The sequence below is a fragment of the Eublepharis macularius genome, chromosome 1 (genome assembly GCF_028583425.1).
Source record: "Eublepharis macularius isolate TG4126 chromosome 1, MPM_Emac_v1.0, whole genome shotgun sequence".
Classification (NCBI taxonomy): domain Eukaryota; kingdom Metazoa; phylum Chordata; class Lepidosauria; order Squamata; family Eublepharidae; genus Eublepharis; species Eublepharis macularius.
This window is the reverse complement of record NC_072790.1, coordinates 63,930,600-63,954,468: the sequence shown is the minus strand read 5'-3', so window position 1 is coordinate 63,954,468 and position 23,869 is coordinate 63,930,600. Positions and strand designations below refer to the sequence as shown.

General features: G+C 42.5%; 1 protein-coding gene across 2 annotated transcripts in view; it reads left to right on the top strand.

Moving 5' to 3' along the window:
• Positions 1-23,869, top strand: part of HMGCLL1 (3-hydroxymethyl-3-methylglutaryl-CoA lyase like 1) — a 91,777-nt gene that overhangs the window by 16,306 nt on the left and 51,602 nt on the right. Inside the window, exons 3-5 of one of the 2 annotated variants that reach the window (XM_054988224.1) lie at positions 5,903-5,922; positions 6,770-6,847; positions 12,700-12,807. In XM_054988224.1, the coding sequence (XP_054844199.1) occupies positions 5,903-5,922; positions 6,770-6,847; positions 12,700-12,807 (206 nt within the window). The remainder of the gene's footprint in view (positions 1-5,902; positions 5,923-6,769; positions 6,848-12,699; positions 12,808-23,869) is intronic. The other variant, XM_054988215.1, reaches the window with a different exon arrangement.

Sequence of the window (23,869 nt, the reverse complement as noted above, 5' to 3'; positions counted from 1 at the left end):
AACACTGCTGAGGTTTTGTTTTAAGAAAAGAGGTTAATAAATTCTGTAAATATATTTTAAAACTAAAAAAGAGCAAGGGAAAACTGTTATTCTGTTCCTGTGGATCCTAATATATGTAAGATCTATCATGAGTGGTAAGAAGTTCTAGGGACTGTGCTACCAGTGTGTAAGAGAATGCCAGAGCTTTAGGATGTCTCTGTAATATTTTATTTATGTAGATACAAGCAGAGCATAGAGGAAACACATACTTCTACAGCAAGCAACAAATCTGCCAATCCTACTGGAAATCTTGAAGGAGCACAGAGGAAGAAACAATTAGAGAGTACAGTAGCAACTACAAGACTAACAAAATTAGTGGTTGGGTATGAGCTTTCATGAGCCACAGCTCAGATAAATCTTTCGGGGTGGGGAGGAGGATTTGACCCAGAGCTGTGAGCTGTGGCTCATGAACGCTCAGACCCTACCACTAATTTTGTTAGTCTTATAGGTGCTACTGGACTCTTGCTCTTTTCTACTGCTACAGACAGACTAACACAGCTATCCATCTCGAATTAAATAGAGTTAGTGATTAGTGAACTTTCCGTTCAGCAATTGATATTTTTGAGCATTTTCAGCAAACATTTAAGAAAAAACTCATCTGATTTTTTCACGAGCTCTTAATTGTTGTTTTGGTCCACATGTGGTTATGATGCTACATGCACGCACGTTATTACGTTATGTCTGGAAACTGTTGTTTGGTTCTTTCTGCTTTGTACTTCTCCAATAACACCAGCCAGGAAATTCAGCTGCCCCCTCCACTAATGTATGTTCCAGGAAGATAAAAGAGTGTTTAGATATTGTTGGGGAAAAACAATCACAGGAAACATTACAGCAAAGCAATAATTGATTGATTCAGATGTGGACGATGCTTAACAAAAAGGCTACTTGCCTGGGTAGATTGGCCATGTACTTCACATCCATCAGTGAGTTGCACCAAAATGAAGAGACTGCCTTTAAAGAACTGCACAAGTGCCAACAAAGCAGCTGGCTTTGGGTACCAGGTGTATTCTATACTGACGGTACATGCTCAAAATCTCACAGAACATACCAGGATGAAGAGACAGAACTTGGAGACTTGTCACTTGATTTGTGCAGCTGGACATTAGGATCTGGACATATTTTTATACTGAACCAGGTAATTGTGAAATTCAGGTCTCTGAGATTGGAGACCAGGGCAACAAAATAATCCATCCCTTCAGTGTAGAAGCACCATTGTTTTTATCAATTATACACATTGGGCTTAAGTCAAACCTACAGTGCAATCCTAAACATCCATCTGCTATCAGTGGGTTTAGAAGGCTGTAACTCCTAAGGATTGTACTGCCAGAGAGCTAGTTTGAGTTGTGGACTCCAGTCGTCGGGATCGGTGCTGTTCCCGCCTTTTTTCCCCTACATCACCTGGCCCTGTGTAATTTCACTGGTGTCATTTTTTCAGTATTGCTGCCATTTTAAAATTTACCATTTATACATATGCAGCGTGTTTAAAATGGTGAGTGGGGGAATGTGTGAAGAAAGGGATCAACAACACAATGGTAAGGAAACACTGGGAGAAGATCTCCTCCCACAGAAACTGAAAATCCTACGTATTGTGTGAAGCCTTGATTCTTTTCCATATCTTTGAGAACAGATATGATCTTGATCCAAAGAAGAGAAGGCAGCCTTAATTTGTCACAGATAACAGAAAAAAGAAAACGACTGAAGTGATAATTATTATTAAACCACTTTTAGCCATATGTGGATAATTGATAGATCAAATTAAGGTGGGTTAAAATTATCACCCGTAATAGAATCACATGTCACTTGTCTGTTGAGACATGCAGGATTGCAGCCATGTTTAACAGTACAGTTCGTGATCAGTCTACTTTACAAGGTGTGTCTTGCATAGAAAACAATTATGACAATAAAAGTTTTATGTGCATTTTGAATGTGTTCTATTTAAAGTATGATTTGTTTAGCACATTTTAGATCCTCTTGTTTCTGTCACAGATATAGTGGTATCATGAATGTGACATTTGCCTTGTAAGAGCAATTATCTAATAGTCTTGGAAACCTCAAATATATATGCTTTGTGAGACTTTCAATTTATAATAAAAGTGTGAGCTTTTTTTAAAAAAAGGAAAGGAGATTGGTTATGTTATGTAGCAGATGTGAAAGTTTTGCCTTTATATTTTAAAGAGGTTTATGTTCTCGCCAAGTGTGGGCCCAGCTTAGTCCAAAACGGGTTTAGAGTGCCAGATGTTGCACGTGATCAGAGATGTTATACAGCTGTTTCCCATTTCTTTTTACAGTGCTCACATAAATGAACAGTAAATGTACTGAAATATTTTTACTGTACTTTAGCAATCACTGAAAGATGTTACTACATGGAACTTAATTTAATATGTGTAGGCCGTTTGTGGCAGGTGACACCAATAGCAGTAAATGTGAAAGCTACCCCCAAACAGACAGACCTGTGCTGTGTTGTTTACTTGGCTCCAGAATTTATCCCACTCTTTGTGTGATGCTAAAAGAGATGCGCTTTGGATGAAAAATGGTTTCGCCTTTAATGGTGAACATTCTGAGGCTCCCTGAGGTATGTTTTCCTAGAGAAATGAATTTCTGACTCTTGCCTTGGCATCTGTGCAAATCCCAGCTTTTCAATGCACAAATCATCCCCGGTCCGTTGCCAGTTTCATTGATCCATGGGAACTTGGTGAAATAAAGGTCATTATTGCGAGGGAAGTGGCCAATCAAACTCCTTGAGTAGCTTCCTTTGGAGTATTTCAGGTGTTGAAGCAGGAACCTTGAATTCCACTGCTGTTGTGTATATCATTACCCTCTGAGAGCTCACATTCCTCTCTACCTAGGGTAGGACAGTGGTGTTTGAATTTCTTTGTCTCTCAGGTTATCTAATAAAAAAACTTTATCTCTCCATTTTCCTATCCAGTTTGTCATTTCTATTAATAGCATGTTTGTTAGTCTTATATCTATTTAGCATCCTGTCTGCTGCAAACAAACTCTTCTAACAGTTTGCTTGCTTCACTTACCAATAAACCCAATTCCCAAGTTCCAATTATACAGAAACCAGGTTTTTGGTTGTCTGAAGCCCTGGTGAGCAATTAATTTTGCAACGGAGCCACTTTGAGAACGGTTTGCAGAGTGGAAGGGCCCAGTCTAGCTCCCAAAGTAGTTTTCCAAAATATCAATTATCACAGTCTTCCACACTGCTCATTTCCATATGAATTGGTAACAAGGACCAATATACAACTCCTAAAAGGACCAAATTTGATCTTCCTCCCTTGCTGGCTCCAGATCAAAAAGTATTCAGCACATGACTGTAGAGAGAATTTTAAAAAGCATCTATGGCTAAATCTGTTTCTTGGCTGTGTAAATTTTATGGGAAGCTTTGATCTGGCTCTAGAATTTTAAAAGAAGCATAATTTCTAGAGCAAGGGGAGCTGAAGCTCCCACCTGCCTCAGCTTTTCCCATCTGCTCTGGAATTTCTGCTCTTTAATCCTGTATGGAGAAAAAGATATCTGCTCTGTGGGGAAGAAAAGGCACTCTAAACATACTCTGAGATATTTTTGTTTGTTACTATTTACATAATATCAGATTGATGCCATTGTGATGAATACGGTCCCCAAGCTTTTTGAGCCTAAGGACTATGGTTGCCAGGTCCCCTGGAGCTGGTCATCCAACCTGAAACATCCCTGATGGGTGTTATTTGCCCCCTTGGGGAAAAATATACTGTGCATCAGAAAACATGGTTTCCCCAGCAAGGTAAATAGTGCCCACCACAGCTGTTTCATATCAGGAAAACAATGCTGTGAGAAGGCTTGAGACCCCTCTCCCTGTACACTTTTGGACTCCATGCATCTGGGAACTGAATTTGTGTGACAGCAATAAGAAAGGCCAGTGCTATGCTGGGGATTATTAGGGAGGGAATTAAAAACAAATCAGCTAGTATCATAATGCCCCTGTATAAATCAATGGTACGGCCTCATTTGGAATACTGTGTACAATTCTGGTCACCACACCTCAAGAAAGATATTATAACACTGGGAAAAGTGCAGAAAAGGGCAACTAGAATGGTTAATGGGATGGAACACTTCACCTATGAAGAAAGGTTAAAGCTAGGGCTTTTTTTCAGGGGGAACGCAGGGGAACGGAGTTCCGGCACCTCTCGAAAATACTCGGAAATAGTGCTTGAAAATAGTATGATTTCAAAGAATCCTGTGTGTTTCTTCCTCATTTCCCTCTTGAGAGTTCTGCCACCTCTTTTCCCAGAAAAAAACCTCTGGTTAAAGCGCTTGGGGCTCTTTAGCTTGGAGAAACGATGACTGAGGGGTGACATGGTAGAGGTTTACAAAATTATGCATTGGATAGAGAGGGTAGAGAAGAAGTATTTTTCTCCCTTTCTCGCAATACAAGAACTCGTGGGTAGAGATGGGCACGAACCACATTACGAATGTCAAAAACCCACGAAAATGGCGATCGTGCAATCGTGACTCGGCAGATCGTGATCGGCCACGGCCAACAAACCAGCAGTTGGGAGAGGCCTGGTTCGGGGTGTTCGGGCTCGGTTCGGGAAGCCAGACACTCAGGCACCAGCAATCTATTCCCCTGGCAACGGAGCCAGGGGAATGCCTGAGCTCTATCTGCCCTCCCTCTGCCGCCCTGGAAATCCGAATGGAAGCCCAGCTTTCCTTGATCAGCAGGGCTTCCTTCCAACCACGGAGCTGCAAAGTGGTTACAAGTTGGGAGAAGACACCCAGGGGAGGGAGGGGGAAGGGGGTGTTCTGTAGCCATGGGCACTCCAGTTTCATCCCTGCAAACCCTGATAGGCAGCTCTGACGGCCAAACACAGACCTCCTGTGTTGCTGAATAGGACCCATGCTTATAAATAGCCATGGGCTCCCAGGCTGGGTTTCACTTTCTGCGAGCTGTGGAGTGGGACAGAGCTCTTGCTTGCCACTTGCTAGCCTTTGGAGAGAGAGACAGAGAGAGTACAATTGAGCTTGGCTTTGGTGGATAGGGATCTATCTCTTCTGGTTCCAGGGCTGCTGCCTGGCTCTGGGGCCAAGCTCAGTGGGCACCTCAGCTGAGGGCTCACATTAGTGCCTGATCTGTTCAGGTCTGTGGGAGTGGTGGGCTAGGGCTCTAGTCCCTCCCTCCCTCTGGTTCCAGGGCTGCTGCCTGGCTCTGGGGCCAAGCTCAGTGGGCACCTCTGCTGAGGGCTCACATTAGTGCCTGATCTGTTCAGGTCTGTGGAAGTGGTGGGCTAGGGCTCTAGTCCCTCCCTCCCTCCGGTTCCAGGGCTGCCGTCAGCACCCACCATTCATGTATCGCTGGGAATACCAGCGTGCTCCACTTTGGCCTGGCGGGCAGGCATATGGGGGGTGCTGCCGGCGAGCAGCCAGACCCCCCACCCCCTGAGAGGAGGTGGCTCAACGCCGCCTCTCCGTGCCCGCCAGGCCTGGCGGCTGCCGTCCACACCCACATTCCTTTCTCTCCTGGAATACCAGCATGCTCCAGTTTGGCCTGGTGGGTGGGCACATGGGGGGTGCCGCCTGCGAGCGGCCAGACCCCCTGCCCCCTGAGGGGAGGCAGTTCTCCGCCACCTCCCCGTGCTCGCCAGGCCCAGCGGCCGCCGCCAGTACCCACTGTTCCTTTCTTGCTGGGAATACCAGCGCACTTCAGTTTGGCCTGGTGGGCAGGCATATGGGGGGTGCTGCCGGCGAGTGGCCAGACCCCCTGCCCCCTGAGGGGAGGTGGCTCATCGCAGCCTCCCTGTGCCCGCCAGGCCTGGCTGCTGCCGCTAGCACCCACCTTCTCACATAGCTGGGAATACCAGCGCACCCTGCTTTGGCCTCTACGATCCAGATCCGGTTCAGGAACGGGAGGTGTTCATTGCGGTTCATTAATTCGGGATCGTTGTCGGCACTGAACCACGATCCGCTGGTTCATTATTTTTTTTTGGTTTGTGCCCATCTCTACTTGTGGGCACTCAATGAAATTGCTCAGCAGTCGGGTTAGAACGGATAAAAGGAAGTATTTCTTCACCCAAAGAGTGATTAAAACATGAAATTCACTGCCACAGGAGGTGGTGGCAGCTTCAAGCATAGTCATCTTCAAGAGGGGATGGATAAACATATGGAGCAGAGGTCCATCAGTGGCTATTCGCCGCAAGGTATAGATGGAACTCTTTGTCTAGGGCAGTGATGCTCTGTATTCTTGGTGTTTGGGGGGGCAATCAGTGGGAGGGCTTCTATTGTCCCTTCCCCACTGGCAGACCTCCTGATGACACCTGGGTTTTTATGGCCACTGTGTGACACAGAGTGTTGGACTGAATGGGTCATTGGCCTGATCCAACATGGCTTCTCTTATGTTCTTATGACATTGCAAAAAATATCTGATCACCATGACCCAGGGAGGATTGTGAGGAAAGCACAATTTGTAATTAGGCCCTCAGTCAAGAAGTTCATTGGGTAACCGTGGGTGTGACACTGGCTGTCAACCTAATGTACCTCGGCAGGTTTTTATGATGATAAAATGGGGTGGGTGAAAAGCTGTATATGCCACCCTGAGCTCCTTAACTGAAAGGTGGGAGAATACTGTAATAAAACAAATTGTTTCTTGTCCTTGAAAACAGTTCTGGGTCAAATCTCTGCTCCATCCCCAGAGAAAATTTAACACAGATTAAATCCTGGTCTTTAATTTGTTTCCATTTTTTTCCCTGTTACATTTCAGGAATTGCTCACAAGTGGATTTCCTGAATTTGTTAAGATAGTTGAAGTTGGTCCAAGGGATGGATTGCAGAATGAAAAGGTAATTTAATTATTATGATTGTAGTGCTTTGATGTAGACCTTATATGTGTTTATGTCTGGAAAGCAGTGTTTGTCACTGCTGATAAGATTATAATTTTATATTAATGTATCTGTCTCTTTTAAATATACCATTCTAGAAGATGATGGAAAGTTGGGGTGAGCAGATTCCTCTAATCCCATCCCATTTCAGATTTCTCCCACTTTGGTCCAGGCATTTTGCTTCAGTGTTCATCCCTGAGTCAATGGGTTATTGTTGTACTCGGATCTGGGAGATCCAGATTTGAATCCCCACTCTGCCATGCAAGCTCCCTTGGGTTAGTCACATACCCTCAGCCTAATCTACCTCACAGGGCTGACAGACTTAACTTTCAGTATTAAAATTTCTAGTGGGAGTACACAAGATTTGGGCAGTCTTCACAAGCACATTGAACCACGTGAGAGCATCGTCTCCATGGTGATATACACTTGATTTATGTATGTTTTCAAATACTTACATGTTGCCAGGGGTCATTTCATAGAAAATGCCAGAGGTCTTTTTCATAGAAAAAGAGCTGGAGGAACTCATTAGCATAACTCATTAGCACAACTCATTAGCATATGCCACGCCCCTTGACATTGCCAGAAGTGTGTCATTAGCATAACTGATTTGCATATGCCACAGCCCCTGACATCACCTATCCTGGCTGTTTTGGACCTAATCCTGGCCATTCAGGGCTGAAATTGGGCCCAAAATGGCAAAAAGGGGCTGAAAATGGCCCAAAAGGGGCCCAAAATGGTCAGGATCATGCCGCTGCAGAGCAGGAGAGGGATCCACCACCTGTTAGGGGCCTGATCCAGGCCATTTCAACCCCAATCCAGGCTGAAATGGGCCCAAATGGTTGAGTCAGGTGGGCTGGGCCGCCTGACATGTGACCTCTTTGGGGAACTGCCAGAACTGCGTTCCTGCGCATTCCCCCTCAAAATGAGCCCTGCATGCTGCCACTTTCAATAATTTATGGGGCAGCTATATGACACCAATAAAAATAACAAAAGCAGTGAAAAAACCAAACCAAAATAAACAGCAAACTCACAGAAAGCCATGTCTAAAACAGGCAGATATCAGGTGCCAAATGGTGTCTGGAATAAGATGACCTTTACCTTTGGTCTGAAGACCAATAACAAACCATCTCGCGATCTTGTCTTGATAGGGAGGTTGATAATTTTTGCCTCTACTAGAAAGGCACTTGTAGCCCCCAATTGCACTTCAGATGGTGAGGACACATACAGAGTCTCTAGGGAGATCTTAACCTTTAAGAGGTCCACATAGGTTCTTCTTTTATCTATTTCCATAGTCAGGGGAAAACACTGACCTGTAAACCACACATTCCAAGACTTTCTTAATAGGTCTGATACAAGCTACTGTGCAAAGTAAGAGCCCTGTGGTGCAGAGTGGTCAGCTGCAGTACTGCAGCCCAAGCTCTGCTCATGACCTGAGTTCGATCCCGGTGGAAGCCGGCTTCAGGTAGCCAGCTCAAGGTTGACTCAGCCTCCCATCCTTCTGAGGTCGGTAAAATGAGTACCCAGTTTCCTGGGGGTAAAGTGTAGATGACTGGAGAAGGCAATGGCAAACCACCCTGTAACAAAAGCCTGCCAAGAAAACATCGTGATGCAACGTCCCCCCATGGGTCAGTAATAACTCAGTGCTTGCATGGGGGACTTTACCTTTACCTTTTTACTGTTAACTCTGCTGGTCACTTGGGGATTAATGGTGATTCTTAATGTGCTTTATATAGTTTTACATTTTATATTAGTTTACTAGTTTCAGTTTTTTAAATGATTTGTAAGAATTTTTAAATATGTATTTTAAAAATCATTTCCTGGTGAAAAGTAGTGTATGAACATTGAGTTGGATTCTGTGACTCTCTTGTGTTACTTGAGATGGTGTGCTCTGTCAAAGGAAAACCTCTTCGCTTAGCAGGAGCTAGGGATGTGCGTTTCGGCATTCAGAATGCCGAAAGAATGCCGAAACAAAAGTGTTTCGGCTTCTTTCGGGGAATGCCGAAACGTTTCGGGGAATGCCGAAACGTTTCGGGTAGCCGAAAGAAAAAAGCCGAAACGTTTCGGGATTCTTTCGGCTTTCTTTCGGCTTTTCTATGGGAAAATGCCTCCGTCTTCCAGGACGCCTGGAGGAGGCATTTTCCCACCGAATAAGCCCAAAATTGGTGGGGACCTTCCTCTAACCCTTCTCTAACAACCACCCAAGTTTCAGACAGATTGGACTTTGGGGGGCCATGTTATGGCCCCCCAAAGCAGGTCCCCCCATCCTCCCATAAGAAAGCGAAGGAGCAGCATATTGTTAGCATGCTGCTGCTGATCTTTCTTCATTATTTCCTATGGGGAAAAAATGAAGAGGCAGGCTTCCTTTGCCAGGGGTGGCATTTTGCATGCAAAATGCCCCCCAGCCCTCAGGGGCCCTTCTCCCACCCCTCCTCCCACCCCCCACCAAGGCTCAGCCTGCTCCCACTTGGGGGGGCCATTTCATGGCCTCCCCAAGTAGGTGCTCTAATCTCTACCACTGACAGCTGGGGGAGGCTTGTGTTGCCAGGGGTGGCATTTTGCATGCAAAATGCCCCCAAGCCCTCTGGGGCCCTTCTCCCACCCCTCCTCCCACCCCCCACCAAGGCTCAGACTGCTCCCACTTGGGGGGGCATTTCATGGCCTCCCCAAGTAGGTGCTCTGCTCTCATCTCTACCACTGACAGCTGGGGGAGGCTTGTGTTGCCAGGGGTGGCATTTTGCATGCAAAATGCCCCCCAGCCCTCTGGGGCCCTTCTCCCACCCTTCCTCCCACCCCCCACCAAGGCTCAGACTGCTCCCACTTGGGGGGGGCCATTTCATGGCCTCCCCAAGTAGGTCCTCTCAGCCCCTAAAGTCCACCCCTTACAGCCCCACACAAACCCAATTCCCCCCCAGCTGCCACACAGAGACCCAAATCCCCACATTAGCCCCTCACAGACCCAAATCCACCCCCACCTGCCCCACACCCATAACCCCAGGAACAGGCTGGCAAAGGCCAGCCCTCTCCCTTTGTTCCCTATGCTGGGAACTTCTAAACTCTGTTTCCCTAGGCAATTCTGCACAGCCCAGGGGTGCCACAATGGTGGGCACACTTCTGAGTGCCAGCTGGTCCCTGTGAAAGAGCACCTGAACCACAGACACCCTCCCTCAAATTCCCCCACCACCTACAGAGATGGCTGGCCAGCCAGCCCCATTGTTCCCTATGATGGGAACCAACTGCACAACAAAGAATAAAACAAGAACAACACAAAATAAAGTTTTAAAAAAATTATATTCTCCCTTCCAAAGTACAAGTAGGCAAAGCATTATGACACATTACACCAGCAGTCCCCCACACAGAAAAATTAAAACAAAACTCACTTAACATCAGAGAATCACAAAGCATGATTCCTGTCAAAAACACTTTATTTCTTGAACAGCTTTAGGTTACACAGCAGAGGGGAACACCAAAGGGCATGGCAGCACTATCTTACACAAAAATAACACAACTCACTTCACATCAGAGAATCACAAAGCACAATTCCTGTTAAAAACACTTTATTTCTTGAACAGCTTTAGGTTACACAGCAGGGGGGAACACCAAAGGGCATGGCAGCACTATCTTACACAAAAATAACACAACTCACTTAACATCAGAGAATCACAAAAACACAATTCCTGGCAAAAACACTTTATTTCTTGAACAGCTTTAGGTTACACAGTAGGAGGGCACAACAGGGCATGATAGCAATGTACTACAAAAAATAATACAACCCACTTCACCGTTTTTGACAGCAATTGTGTTTGTGTGATTCTCTGATGTGAAGTGAGTTGTGTTATTTTTGTGTAGTACACTGCTTTCCTGCTCTGTGGTGCCTTCCTAAAGCAGTTACAGAAATAAAGTGCTTTTGACAGCAATTTTTTGGGGTGATTCTTTAATGTGAAGTGAGTTGTGTTATTTTTGTGTAAGATAGTGCTGCCATGCCCTTTGGTGTTCCCCCCTGCTGTGTAACCTAAAGCTGTTCAAGAAATAAAGTGTTTTTGACAGGAATCATGCTTTGTGATTCTCTGATGTTAAGTGAGTTTTGTTTTAATTTTTCTGTGTGGGGGACTGCTGGTGTAATGTGTCATAATGCTTTGCCTACTTGTACTTTGGAAGGGAGAATATAATTTTTTTAAAACTTTATTTTGTGTTGTTCTTGTTTTATTCTTTGTTGTGCAGTTGGTTCCCATCACAGGGAACAATGGGGCTGGCTGGCCAGCCATCTCTGTAGGTGGTGGGGGAATTTGAGGGAGGGTGTCTGTGGTTCAGGTGCTCTTTCACAGGGACCAGCTGGCACTCAGAAGTGTGCCCACCATTGTGGCACCCCTGGGCTGTGCAGAATTGCCCAGGGAAAGAGAGTTTAGAAGTTCCCAGCATAGGGAACAAAGGGAGAGGGCTGGCCTTTGCCAGCCTGTTCCTGGGGTTATGGGTGTAGGGCAGGTGGGGGTGGATTTGGGTCTGTGAGGGGCTAATGTGGGGATTTGGGTCTGTGTGTGGCAGCTGGGGGGGAATTGGGTTTGTGTGGGGCTGTAAGGGGTGGACTTTAGGGGCTGAGAGGACCTACTTGGGGATGCCATGAAATGGCCCCCCCAAGTGGGAGCAGTCTGAGCCTTGGTGGGGGGTGGGAGGAAGGGTGGGAGAAGGGCCCCAGAGGGGGAGGCTTGTGTTGCCAGGGGTTGCATGCAAAATGCCACCCCTGGCAACACAAGCCTCCCCCAGCTGTCAGTGGTAGAGATGAGAGCAGAGCACCTACTTGGGGAGGCCATGAAATGCCCCCCCAAGTGGGAGCAGTCTGAGCCTTGGTGGGGGGTGGGAGGAGGGGTGGGAGAAGGGCCCCAGAGGGTTGGGGGGCATTTTGCATGCAAAATGCCACCCCTGGCAACACAAGCCTCCCCCAGCTGTCAGTGGTAGAGATTAGAGCACCTACTTGGGGAGGCCATGAAATGGCCCCCCCAAGTGGGAGCAGGCTGAGCTTTGGTGGGGGGTGGGAGGAGGGGTGGGAGAAGGGCCCCTGAGGGCTGGGGGGCATTTTGCATGCAAAATGCCACCCCTGGCAAAGGAAGCCTGCCTCTTCATTTTTTCCCCATAGGAAATAATGAAGAAAGATCAGCAGCAGCATGCTAACAATATGCTGCTCCTTCGCTTTCTTATGGGAGGATGGGGGGACCTGCTTTGGGGGGCCATAACATGGCCCCCAAAGTCCAATCTGTCTGAAACTTGGGTGGTTGTTAGAGAAGGGTTAGAGGAAGGTCCCCACCAATTTTGGGCTTATTTGGTGGGAAAATGCCTCCTCCAGGCGTCCTGGAAGACGGAGGCATTTTCCCATAGAAAAAAGCCGAAAGAATGCCGAAATAATGCCGAAAGAATCCCGAAAGTCGAAAGCCGAAAGAGATTCTTGTTTCGGCTTTCGGCTTTAACGATAGAGAATCTTCTTTCGGCTTTCTACTTTCGGCTATAGCCGAAAATTTTTGGCTTGCACACCCCTAGCAGGAGCCATAGGATCCAACCCAATGTAAGCAAGTAAATAGAGTAACTTTTACAGACTTCTGAGAAGATCCAACAGTTGTCTGTGCGACTCACAATTGGTTCCTGGGCCATTTCCCTGCATGTGTCAGTTTTCTTATGCCTAAGAAAATAGCATCTGGTTACGAGTTCTATAATAATTTAAAATATCACTGGTGATATTTTTTTTACACTGTTATAAATAACTTTCTTTTTGTCCCAAATGTTCTTACCACATGGCATACAGAAAATATTTTTCTCCCTGTTCACAGGCTATACTCCCTACAGATGTCAAAATAGAGTTAATTGACCGACTTTCTAAAAGTGGCTTGCCTGTCATAGAAGTGACAAGCTTTGTTTCTTCAAAATGGGTACCTCAAGTAGGTAAATATTTAATAGTTCCATGGTTAATCACAAAGCTACTAAAATCTGCACTATTCTCACATTCTATATCAAATCAGTGTCTCCTGACCACTACTACCCTACCCAGCCTTGTCTCTCCTCTTTTCAGATACCATCTAACTGTATCTACCCTCTCCGCTACCCGTTGTCAGTTCCCCGTCTCCTCTATTCTGTGCCCTGATCCCTTTGATATCTATCCAACTCAGACTGTAAAGTTTCTAGACTAGAAAGTTGCCATTTCTGTTTTCAGTCAGGGTCCTATCAATCCTAAATGTTAAACGGTAAGAGAGGTTTTTTTAAAAAAGGAAGCAGAAAACAACCTTGTTTGAGTCAGCTGGCCCAGTGAGTTGGAACCAAATCTTATACTAAATGTTCACTAAATGGAAATACTTTTGTGGGTATGAAAGCCATCTGGCATGAGTAAAGCTATAACGGTACATAATGGTTCTCACAAAATGATCCTCGATATTCCAATATTTATTTCAGATCATTTCCTGGACTGAATGAAACTTGGCAATTCTTTGATAGCAAAAATGTTAATTGTGTGAAACAGAAATATTCTTAGTGCTACTCAGTGAAGATTCTAAATATTAGTAATGTTTATCTTGCCACAGAGAGAACCTTTGTTACTTTCCTGTCTTCATCCCTCATGAGATTAATGTGTATTACAAATTTTTGGTGTTTATCCCAAGATTGCCAAGAAAAGAAAGGAATTTGAAATTGATAGACCTGGATCTGTCAAGTGCATTAATAATAAAGGACCAAAAGTATCTCTCCAATTTTGGGGGAATGGGAAACAAAATGACAAACGAGAATGTTAGTGTAAAATGATGCTTAAGTGGGGGTGAGGGGAAGATCATCACAAATATACTGTAAATGGGTATGACTAACCAGGAAAGGGATGTTTGGTTTATGGTGAATAGATCAATGAAAACTTCAAATCAGTGTCCAGTATTACTGGAGGGAAAAAAATCCTTGTTAGAGACTATTAGGAATGGGATTTAAATTAAAGTGTATAAATCAATGGTACATATGCATTTGGGAAATGTGCCGTTTTAGTCGCCACATCTGAAACATGTTACAGAACTGGGAAGGTTGCAAGAAAGGTCAACGAAAACCATCCAGATTGGATTACCTTCCCAATCAGGAAAGTTAAAGTATTTGTTGATTTTTAAAGTATTTATCGATTTAGAAAATAAGACGACTAAGGAGTCAGGGAGGGTGTATGATAAATGTATATAAAACTATTCATGGTGTGGAAAAAGTGGACTGAGAGACCTTTTCCTGCTTCTCCTATGTTACTAGTGAAATGCTTCCATACCTAGTGAATTTGATTGGTAGTAGATTCAGTAGAAACCAAAGTACTTCTTCACACAGTATATAATTAACTTATGGAATCACTGATGCAAGATGTAGTGATGGATTTAAAATGTGAGTAGGGGAGTTCATGAGGGATAGGTCTATCAGCTGGTGAATGGAATCTCTGTAGCGGTTCACTGTAGTGGTTAGAGCATTAGACTAGGAACTGGGGGAACCAGGTGCAAATCTCCACTCTGCCTCAGAAGTTTACTGGATGACCTTGGACCAATAACGCACTCTCAGCCTAACTTACCTCACAGGGTTGTTGTGAAAACAGAGGAGAACAATGTTGAGCAGCTTTGAGTCCCCATTGGGGAGAAAGGAGGGGTGTAAATGAAGTTCGTAAATAAATATTCAGAAGCAGGGGGCTGATTAACAACAGCGCAGAAAGGCTTGCCTTCGTACTCTGCTTGTGGGCTTCCCAGAAGCATGAGGTTGGTTTCTGAGGGGAAAAGGATATTGTTCTGATGCAGTAGGGCTGTGTATGTTCTTGTGGCCAGGATTGTAGGATGAATTTGAAAAGGTCATAGCTTAATTATGTTTACATGTTTTGATCCCTTAATTGCTGAAATTGATCAGTTAAATCTTTATTAGCAGTGTTTCAAAGAAGATCTGCATAGATACAGCAGCTCTTGTGCCAGACTGGATGAAAAAAGACATAAAAAGGATCTCCCCCAATCCAATTTTTATTTAAAGCTATCAGACAGCTTTCCTTTCAGAACAAAACTATGCTATCAGCCCTTCTAATAAAAATGATTCACAGTCCACCAAAACTGAATGTGCTGAACAGAGTCATATATCCATAAACCAGATCTTCTGCTACGCTGATGGCTAGTAGTGATTTATGTTCCAGTATCATGTCATCAGAAATATTCCACATGCCCAAATATATTAAAACGCATGGAAAGGGAAATATTAAACCTTTCCTTTTAATCACAAGTGATAACTTAAAAAAAATAATTTTTTTTTAAAAATTTTTTATTGGATTAGAAATCACTATAATATCCATTACAATCAATTTCCTTTAAATATTCCAGTTCTAACCCCCTCCCTTCCCCCCCCTTTTGTTGACTTCCAACAGTTTTCCAACCCCTTATCCATTTTTCCCCCTACTCATTTCAAACTTATTTTATTCTATTAAGCATATACTTTCACTCTCTTCTAAGCTTCTCTATTATAACACCGTGCTATCTCTATTCCCTTTCCCACTTAACTTATCAACTAAGTATTACATTCCTGGCATATATTCTTTAATAATAACAATCTTTTGTCTAATTTTTGTACTCTATATTCTATCTTATTCATTCTAGTCTTATCAATATGGGACAAACAATTTGTCCCTTATTCTACACAACTTTAAGTACTTCTATAAACATTGTATACATTCACTATAAGTCAATCAATTTAACTTGTACTCTATATGTTGCTCTTTACTTCATCTATCAATTTGACCCATACTCTACATATTTCTAGGTACTTCTAGGTACATTCGGCATAAGTCAATCAATTTAACTTATATTCTATATACTACTGTATATTTCTTTCCGCCTTTCTTATATTCATTCTATTTTAGTTATATAATTTCTCCATTATACAATTATCTGCCAGAAATGAAATTAGTTAGTCTCTGTCCTTACAATTCTTATAATAACACCTCTATTACTTAATACTATATATAGTAGTCAAATAAAATAGTTGCTTAGAATTCCTCATTTAACTCTCCTCCCCTCGGTAAAGTCACTTCCCTCTTCTTTTGTTGTATTTCAGTAATTTTCAAACTGCCACAGTTCTCCCACCTCCCATTTTTTCACCAAATATTGCTTCAACTTTTCCCAATCCATGTTGAACTGTCCTGGATCAAGGTCTCTCAGTTTTCTTGTCATTTTGTCCATTTCCGCCATGTACAGCAATTTGTAAATCCAGTCCTCGATAGTTGGCACTTCTTGTACTTTCCACTTTTGCGCATACAAAAGTCTAGCCGCTGCTATCATGTAAAATAACAATGTCCTGTATTGTGCTAGAATATCCTCCATTCCCAAGTTCAGTAGCAGGGTTCTTATTAACTTGAAATTGTAAAATCTCACTTATCACTCTTATTATTTCCCCCCAGTACTGCCTAGCTACCTCACAGGTCCACCACATGTGGTACAAAGATCCTTCATGCTTTTTACATTTCCAGCATTTATTAGACATGTTCAAATTCCCTAACGCAATTTTCTTTGGTGTCAAATACCAACGATAAATCATTTTGTAGACGTTCTCTTTAATATTAGTGCATGTCGTGATCTTCAACATATTTTTCCACAAGTATTCCCACGCCTCCATTGTTATTTCTTTATTAAAGTTTATAGCCCACTTCACCATTTGCACTTTAACTGTCTCATCTTCTGTGTACCATTTTAACAACACTTTATAAGTCCTAGAGATTTCCTTTTTATCCTCTTGTAGAATTACCTCCTCTAGTTCCGAATTCTCCATTCTTACCCCTCCTTTCACACAGTCCGAGTTATAAAGATCTCTAATCTGTCTATATTGAAACCAATCGTAACTTGGAGACAACTCATCTTGCGTCTTTATTCTTAGTTTAGAAAATTCTATTCGTGTTATCTCCTTGTATGTTAAGTGCTGTTGTTCATTATCGACAGTTCTCGGATCTATTACTTCATAAGGAACCACCCAGGAGGGAATTCCTTCCTGTAGGTAATCTCTATACTTCTTCCAAATTGTGAAGAGGCTTTTCCGAATATAATGGTGTAAAAACATAGAGTCTGCTTTTACTTTGTCATACCACAGATACGCATGCCATCCAAATATTTTTTATATCCCTCTAAGGCCAGTAATTTGCGTTTTTTCAGCGTCATCCAGTCTTTCAACCACACCAAACAGATTGCATCGTAGTAAAGTCTAAGATTGGGCAGTTGCATTCCACCTCTCTCTTTTGCATCCTGTAATACTTTCATTTTCACTCGAGGCTTCTTGCCTGCCCAAACAAAGTCCGATATTTTCCTCTGCCATTTTTCAAACTGCTTAGAGTCCCGAATAATTGGTATTGTTTGTAACAGAAACATCACTCTTGGCAGCACGTTCATCTTAACTACTGCAATTCTTCCCAACCATGACAAATTCAATCTATTCCATTTAATCAAATCTTGCTCTATCTGAGTCCACAGTTTCTCATAATTATTCTTGAATAGATCTATATTCTTTGCAGTCAGTTCAATTCCCAAATATTTCACCTTACTTGTTACTTCACAGTCTGTTATTTCCGTTAGTAACTGTTGTTTTTGTTTGGTCATATTTTTACATAATATCTTTGACTTCTTTTTGTTTACATAGAATCCTGCCAGATCTCCAAATTCCTTAATTTTCTCTATTACCTTTGGCATGTTCTCAATTGGATCTTCCACAATTAACATTATGTCATCCGCAAATGCTCTGACCTTGTAGGAAAAGTCTTTTATTTTTATTCCACGGATTGCATTATCTTCTCGAATCTGTATCATCAATATTTCCAAGACCAAAATAAACAACAGTGGAGACAACGGGCACCCTTGTCTTGTACCTTTACCTATAGTCAATTTCTTAGTCACCTCGTCATTCACCACAATTGCTGCACTCTGGTCTCTGTAGATTTCTTTCACTGCTCTTATGAATCTTTCCCCCATTTGTAGCTGTTCCATAGTGGCAAACATAAAATCCCAGTTCAAATTATCAAATGCTTTTTCAGCGTCCACAAAGAAGAAACCAACCTCCTTGTCGCAGCGCTTATCATAGTATTCAATAGCATTTATAACTGTCCTTAAATTGTCTTTGATTTGTCTGTTTGGTAAAAAACCAGCTTGTTCCTCCTCAATAACTTCGGATAGCCATCCCTTTACTCTTTCCGCCAATATCTTCGCAAAAATTTTATAGTCATTATTGAGTAACGAAATAGGTCTATAATTTTTAACATTAGTCAAATCTTGTCCTTCTTTGGGGATCAATGATATGTTTGCTTCACTCCAAGTATCTGGAATCCTTTGATCCCTCAAAACACCATTATTTAAAAAAAATAATTGTATGCACTATTTAATAATTAAGAGATGCATTCACCTTCCTTCAGGGTTCCCCCAAAGTGAGTCATGCAACTATATTTTAAACTAGTAACTGACAAATCAGGGTACAACTGACAAATGCAGGTTTTTAATCAGTTGGTAACCCTATTTAAAATGTTTTGTCGGTATTCTTACTTTCCTTATGTTGAAAGTACTTTCCACTTGTAAAGAGGTAGTTGTACTCAGGAATGAATTTCAGTACACATTATACAGAATGTATTAACAAACATGAATATTTATGCGTCTCCCTTTGAAGTATAAACACCTAGCACCCATTACATGGAAAGAAAAAAGATTCACATTATTGAAAGGTACTTACTCTAATTTGTACCTTGCTTTTGAAATGTTAAAAGATGCTAACCATAAGACTTCAGAGACCATGAAAGAGAACCAAGAGTAACCATTTCATTTTCATTTCTTATAGAAAAGCATCCTACACTATGTCATTGGATGCTGTTCTCCTTGAAAACAATTGTTAGCACCAACATCATGTATTTATGAATCCCATTAGAAAATAGCATAGGAAAACAGCATTAAAATCCTATGGCCAGCTAGTTGTATGCGGTTGCTTTTGAGCTGAGGATTAGCTTTTTGTTCCCCACAACAGTGTTTGTAGTATCATACATAGGGCTTAACCCTGCATGTATGGTGGTGCAAATAACCACCTGATCATGGGTAGTGACTTGGCATGTGAAAGGTTTTAGAAGGGACCCTGAGACAAAAATGAGGCCCAGGATATGGTCCAAAGATTATTTCTTATGCCTCTCTTAAAACTTATCCTAGCACATTGTACAATGTAACATTGAGGTTTGATGGTTATAGCACTGAAAGACCAAATTGTTCCATCTAGTAATATATAAAGCAAGCATATACCACCATTTTCCTCCCTCCCCCCCAACCCTGCTGATTTTTAAAAAATGTGTTTTTAATTCCTTCCTTTTCCTGTGAGTCCTTTTGGGTAGCAAATTTGGCTTAGCCTTGTCAGATATGAAGGAAGGGGGAGAGAGAAACAATTCCTTTTTATTCTCATTTCAAGTCTGGATGTTTTGTTTTAATAGCTTAGTTGATGTTTAGATTAAATTCTGTTTATATGCTATGGCTGCATCACTTGGAGATGGAGCACAGTCTCACTTATGCCTTCTTAGTACTCCTTTATTTTCTTAGGTCCTGGGAATAGAACTGCTGGTTATGTTTCCAGTATGGATTCGTTTTCCCCCCTTTTCTTTTTCTTTTCTTTCTCCCCTCACCCCTTTTAGTATTTTAAAGCTCTTTTACCATTTCCCTTCTAACATTTTGTTTGGCAGAGTGTTTCTGACTGAGAACAGCCAGAAGAAATCAAAAAAGTTCTGCAGTAGCAAAGGTGCCATATAAAACAGGATCCCACACCTATAATCGAAATCGCCAAGAATGATAAACTGCTGCCATTGAAATACTTATTGCTTAAGTATCTTACTACACTTTGAAAGTTAATTGCATAAATGTTAAATGTACATGTTAAAGTAAGACTCTGCTTACAAGAAAAATATCAAGGGGACAAATACATTATATAAACATGATTTGCAATGATTGAGTTTCATAGAGCTTCCAGTTTAGCCTGTTAACTGTATTTTCAGTTCTGCTGTAACTGTTAAATGCAGAGGCTTTTGTCATACTGGTTTATCGTTATGGTAACTATTTGGTTTCATAGGTTTCCCTTGGTCTGGGAGGCTGAGATGGCATTTGTTATTTAATATAGGAATTAAAGTTTTTAGAACTGGGCTGAACAGGCAGGGCACAGTTATGTGGTGGTTTAATTGATAATTTTTAATGCTGCTTTTCAGCATTCAAGCAGCACTCCCCTCCTCAAGCATTTAAAAACCATTCAATATGAATAACATTCACAAAGCATTCAAACATGTTTTGAATGTTAACAAAATAATTTGTTAGTGGAAATACTGCCATCTGGAATGGACTGGTAAAAAGGATCTGGAATGTGTAATTGTCTTATTATTTAAAAGAGAAGGAAAGGAAAACTAATAAAATAGAATAATGTGGAGTTGGATATTGTTTGTTGAACAGTAGAAAACAATGTTTTTATTTAGTTTATTTATTACTATGCATTATTTTTTCTGATATAAAAAATCACACAAACACATTAAGTTTTTAAACAACCTCTCTCCTCTTGGGATTATATTCTGACTTTAGACATAATAAATGGTTTATTCAATGAAAATATAATGTGTATATGGTAGGAATATGTGTGGAGTAGAATCCACAAAATCTATTAGCCTTTTGCTATTGGGATGTACATGGACCCGACCATGGGATAATTAAAATCAAGCTGCAAACAGTCATAGTTCAATGACAGGGTCATTGAAGGAATAAAGATTAGATACCGTAATCAAAATAGTTACAGTAGAAGCTTAAAATGCCGTGGGCATGAGGTTCCTGAGATAGCCCAATGAAAAATATGCATCGTACACTTCTGGAATAAATTGGTTCATCTCTATAGGTGAACATAGCCAGCGTAGCTTTTTTGTGAGTCATGTAATGTTTTTGACCATCTTCATCTTGGAAGGAAATACTCTATCCCTCCTCGTCAGGCAAGTGATTTAGTGGAGCGTTGTTCTCTGGGACATAGCTGAGGATGTTGTTGTAACAATGCTTTTTAACTGGAAGCAGGCGGTCATCCTAGAGTCAGATACCTCCTTTTCCTTGGTGCATGTATGCCCTCGGACCAAGTGTCACTTTAGTAAAGTCTGCTGAGATTCTGGGCCAATCCCTGGTACACATTTAGTAACTGCATACAAGTACAAAAGATAATTTTGTTAGAAACTGGTACAGATAACCAAGTACAAAACACCTCTATTTGAAACTTCTTCCCTCCAGTGCTTTCTGAGTGTTTTAAAAGGGAGCTAAATTGAACACCTGCTTGCCATCTTGAGTATTTGTTCTTATTTTATACTCTGTCGCCTGTGCCCAGACTGGTGAGGTCCACTGTCACTCCATTTCTTCCCCCTCCCCCTTTTTGGGGGGCTTATTAACACAGAAAATAGCATTAGACAATGAACAAAGTATCAGAAACAGAATATGTAACAGAGTATTACAGCTACAAAGTATTTTCTCCTCTCCTTTCCCATACTTATTAAGTTTAAGACAGTTGGTGGGGTTGAGGCATGTACATTTGTATATATTTATGCTTTCTTTTAACAATATGAGCAAGCACAACATTTTGGCAGAAGACATTGACTTGCTCTGCTACTGTGAAAGCTGCAACTTGGGGGCAATTTGCAAAGCTGTTAGGTCTTCCATTATTGATATTGCCATCTTTGCGCATGTGTTGTCTACAACTGCTGAAAGTATTTTGAATGATAGAAAGTAAAAATAGCTACTTACCATAAAACCACCACTTCAGACCATCCTCCTTTGTGACTTTAACTCTATGAGAAGCCAGTCGTGCCACTTCCAGCCATATTAGTGAGTTCCACGCAGGGCTTTTGCCCAGTGTGGCCAGTGGAATGCTGCTGTTATTTTTGTGACCCTCCACATGGCATCGTGCCTATTCTAAGAATGATTCATGGGGCTCTCCAGGCGTTCTCTTTTCAGATGGAATAAAAGAAAAATCTCCTTTGCTCCAATTTAAAGGAAAATAGTGTGATGGCTGTGGGTAGAGCACGTTTGTGGAAGCTCCACCTGTAGCCAGCCAGGAATGCGGCTCTCCCAGCACGGCAGAATGCCGCTCAAGCTGGGAGCCGTCCTTTGCGGCCCCGCCCTGGAGGAAAGGAGACAGGCTCCCTTCCTAGGCATCCTGGGCTTAGCTGGGGGGCGGAGCCAAGAGCCTGATCCAGGCGGCTCCGCTCTCTCCAGCTGCAGTCTCTTCGAGCGCTCGGCCCACCCACCTCACCCTGTTTTTAGTGCAGGAATAGCCGGCTGCTGGGTTCAGAGCCAAGTAGGAATTTTTCCCTCTTTTCCCTGATTGGCTTTTGGGAAGGGGTTTTTTTCCGCTTACCTTGCACTAATTGCAGTGTTCTGAGTTATTGTTGGGTTTTGCTGTTTCGTTAGTAGTTGGCAGGAGATTTTGGGAATAGGGTGCGGGCCGGTGAGCCCCTGTGGCATTCCGCAAGGTTGGGGAACAGGGTCTGTCATTAGGGCGGTATGCTTGTGGCGGATACCGTCAGGGGGGGGCAGACGCCTGAGGGGATCCCCTGGCACAAGGCCTAACCTCATGCTAGACGGCTGGGGCGCAACAGATGCTTGAGTGGGGATCCTATGGCCTAGCTGGCCGGGTTGCAGCCATTCCTGAGATGGCCTACACCCGGGGCATTGGGGCTCGCCCAGACAGGCAAGGCAGTGGTCAGTGTGCTGACCCCAGGGCTTGACCTGTACCGCTTAGTTAGCTCTTGCCGTGCATTACCTTTATGGTCATTTTAATAAACGGCCCTTTATTCCAAACCTGTGTCTGTCTCTTCCTTCCGGCTGGGGTTGCAAGGCAGATCTATGCTCTGTTTTTCTCCCTCACTTTCGACCCTTTAAAGGGCTTTTGGGAGGGATGATTGTCAGCTGAGCTGCGATATCCCTATCACTGCATCTCAGCTGTGAAGGGAGAAGGAGTTGCTCATGGGGGGCACATGATTGTCACTGTCATTATGATAAATAATAAGGAGGAAGAGCAGGAATGAGGGGTAGCAACAACAGTAAGAAGCATGGGGAACAGGGACATGCAGGGGGCAGCCTTGCTCACCTTGACAGACTTATACCTGTTGAATTACTTGACTTACGAATCCAGAACTAGTCTTACACATTAATCAACCACAAAAACATAAAAACACTGTAATAATGACAAAGCTATAATAATGCATGACAATAGAAGCACAAAACAGAAGTACAAGATTGTTCAAACAATAATTGTAAGGCAATTAACAAAATCAATTACAAACATATACAGAGATGAAACCCAATAGAAACTGTAACCCAGTTGAAACTGACAAGGGCCTAGGTATAATCTAGTTTCACATGAAGTCTTCCTCAAAATCAACTTCAGGAATTCAGCTTTGATAGTGCAGTTCACAATCAACATACAGCATTCGACATGAAGTTTCGAAACAGTCTTAATCTGGAACCACTCTTCAAATCACAAGTAAAAGGCCAATCATATTTTTCTAGGAGCAACACAGAGTTCAGATTTCAGTAGAGGTGGTCCCAGAATGGTTCCAGATTAAAGAAGGTTTCCAAACTTCCTGCTGTATGCTGTATGCCGTATTTTGGTTTCTATTGTCATGTATTATTATAGCTTTGCCATTATTACAGTGTTTTTATTTTTCTGTGGTTGATTAATGTATAAGACTAATTCTGAATTCATAAGTCAGTAATTCAACAGGTATAACTCCATGATGTTCTCTTCTTCACTTTTCACACTGTGGTCCCTTGCTGTATTTAAATTGCTCACCTCTATGCTTCCACGGCAGGGCCCTTGCTTTATGCCTCTGTATTGACTACCTTATTGTGAGCTACATTCTCTCTTTTCTTACCCCTGCACAATACAGATTAGACCAAATTATTTCCAGTTCCTCACATGTTTACAACTGCTACAGTGGGAATTTTAAAATGG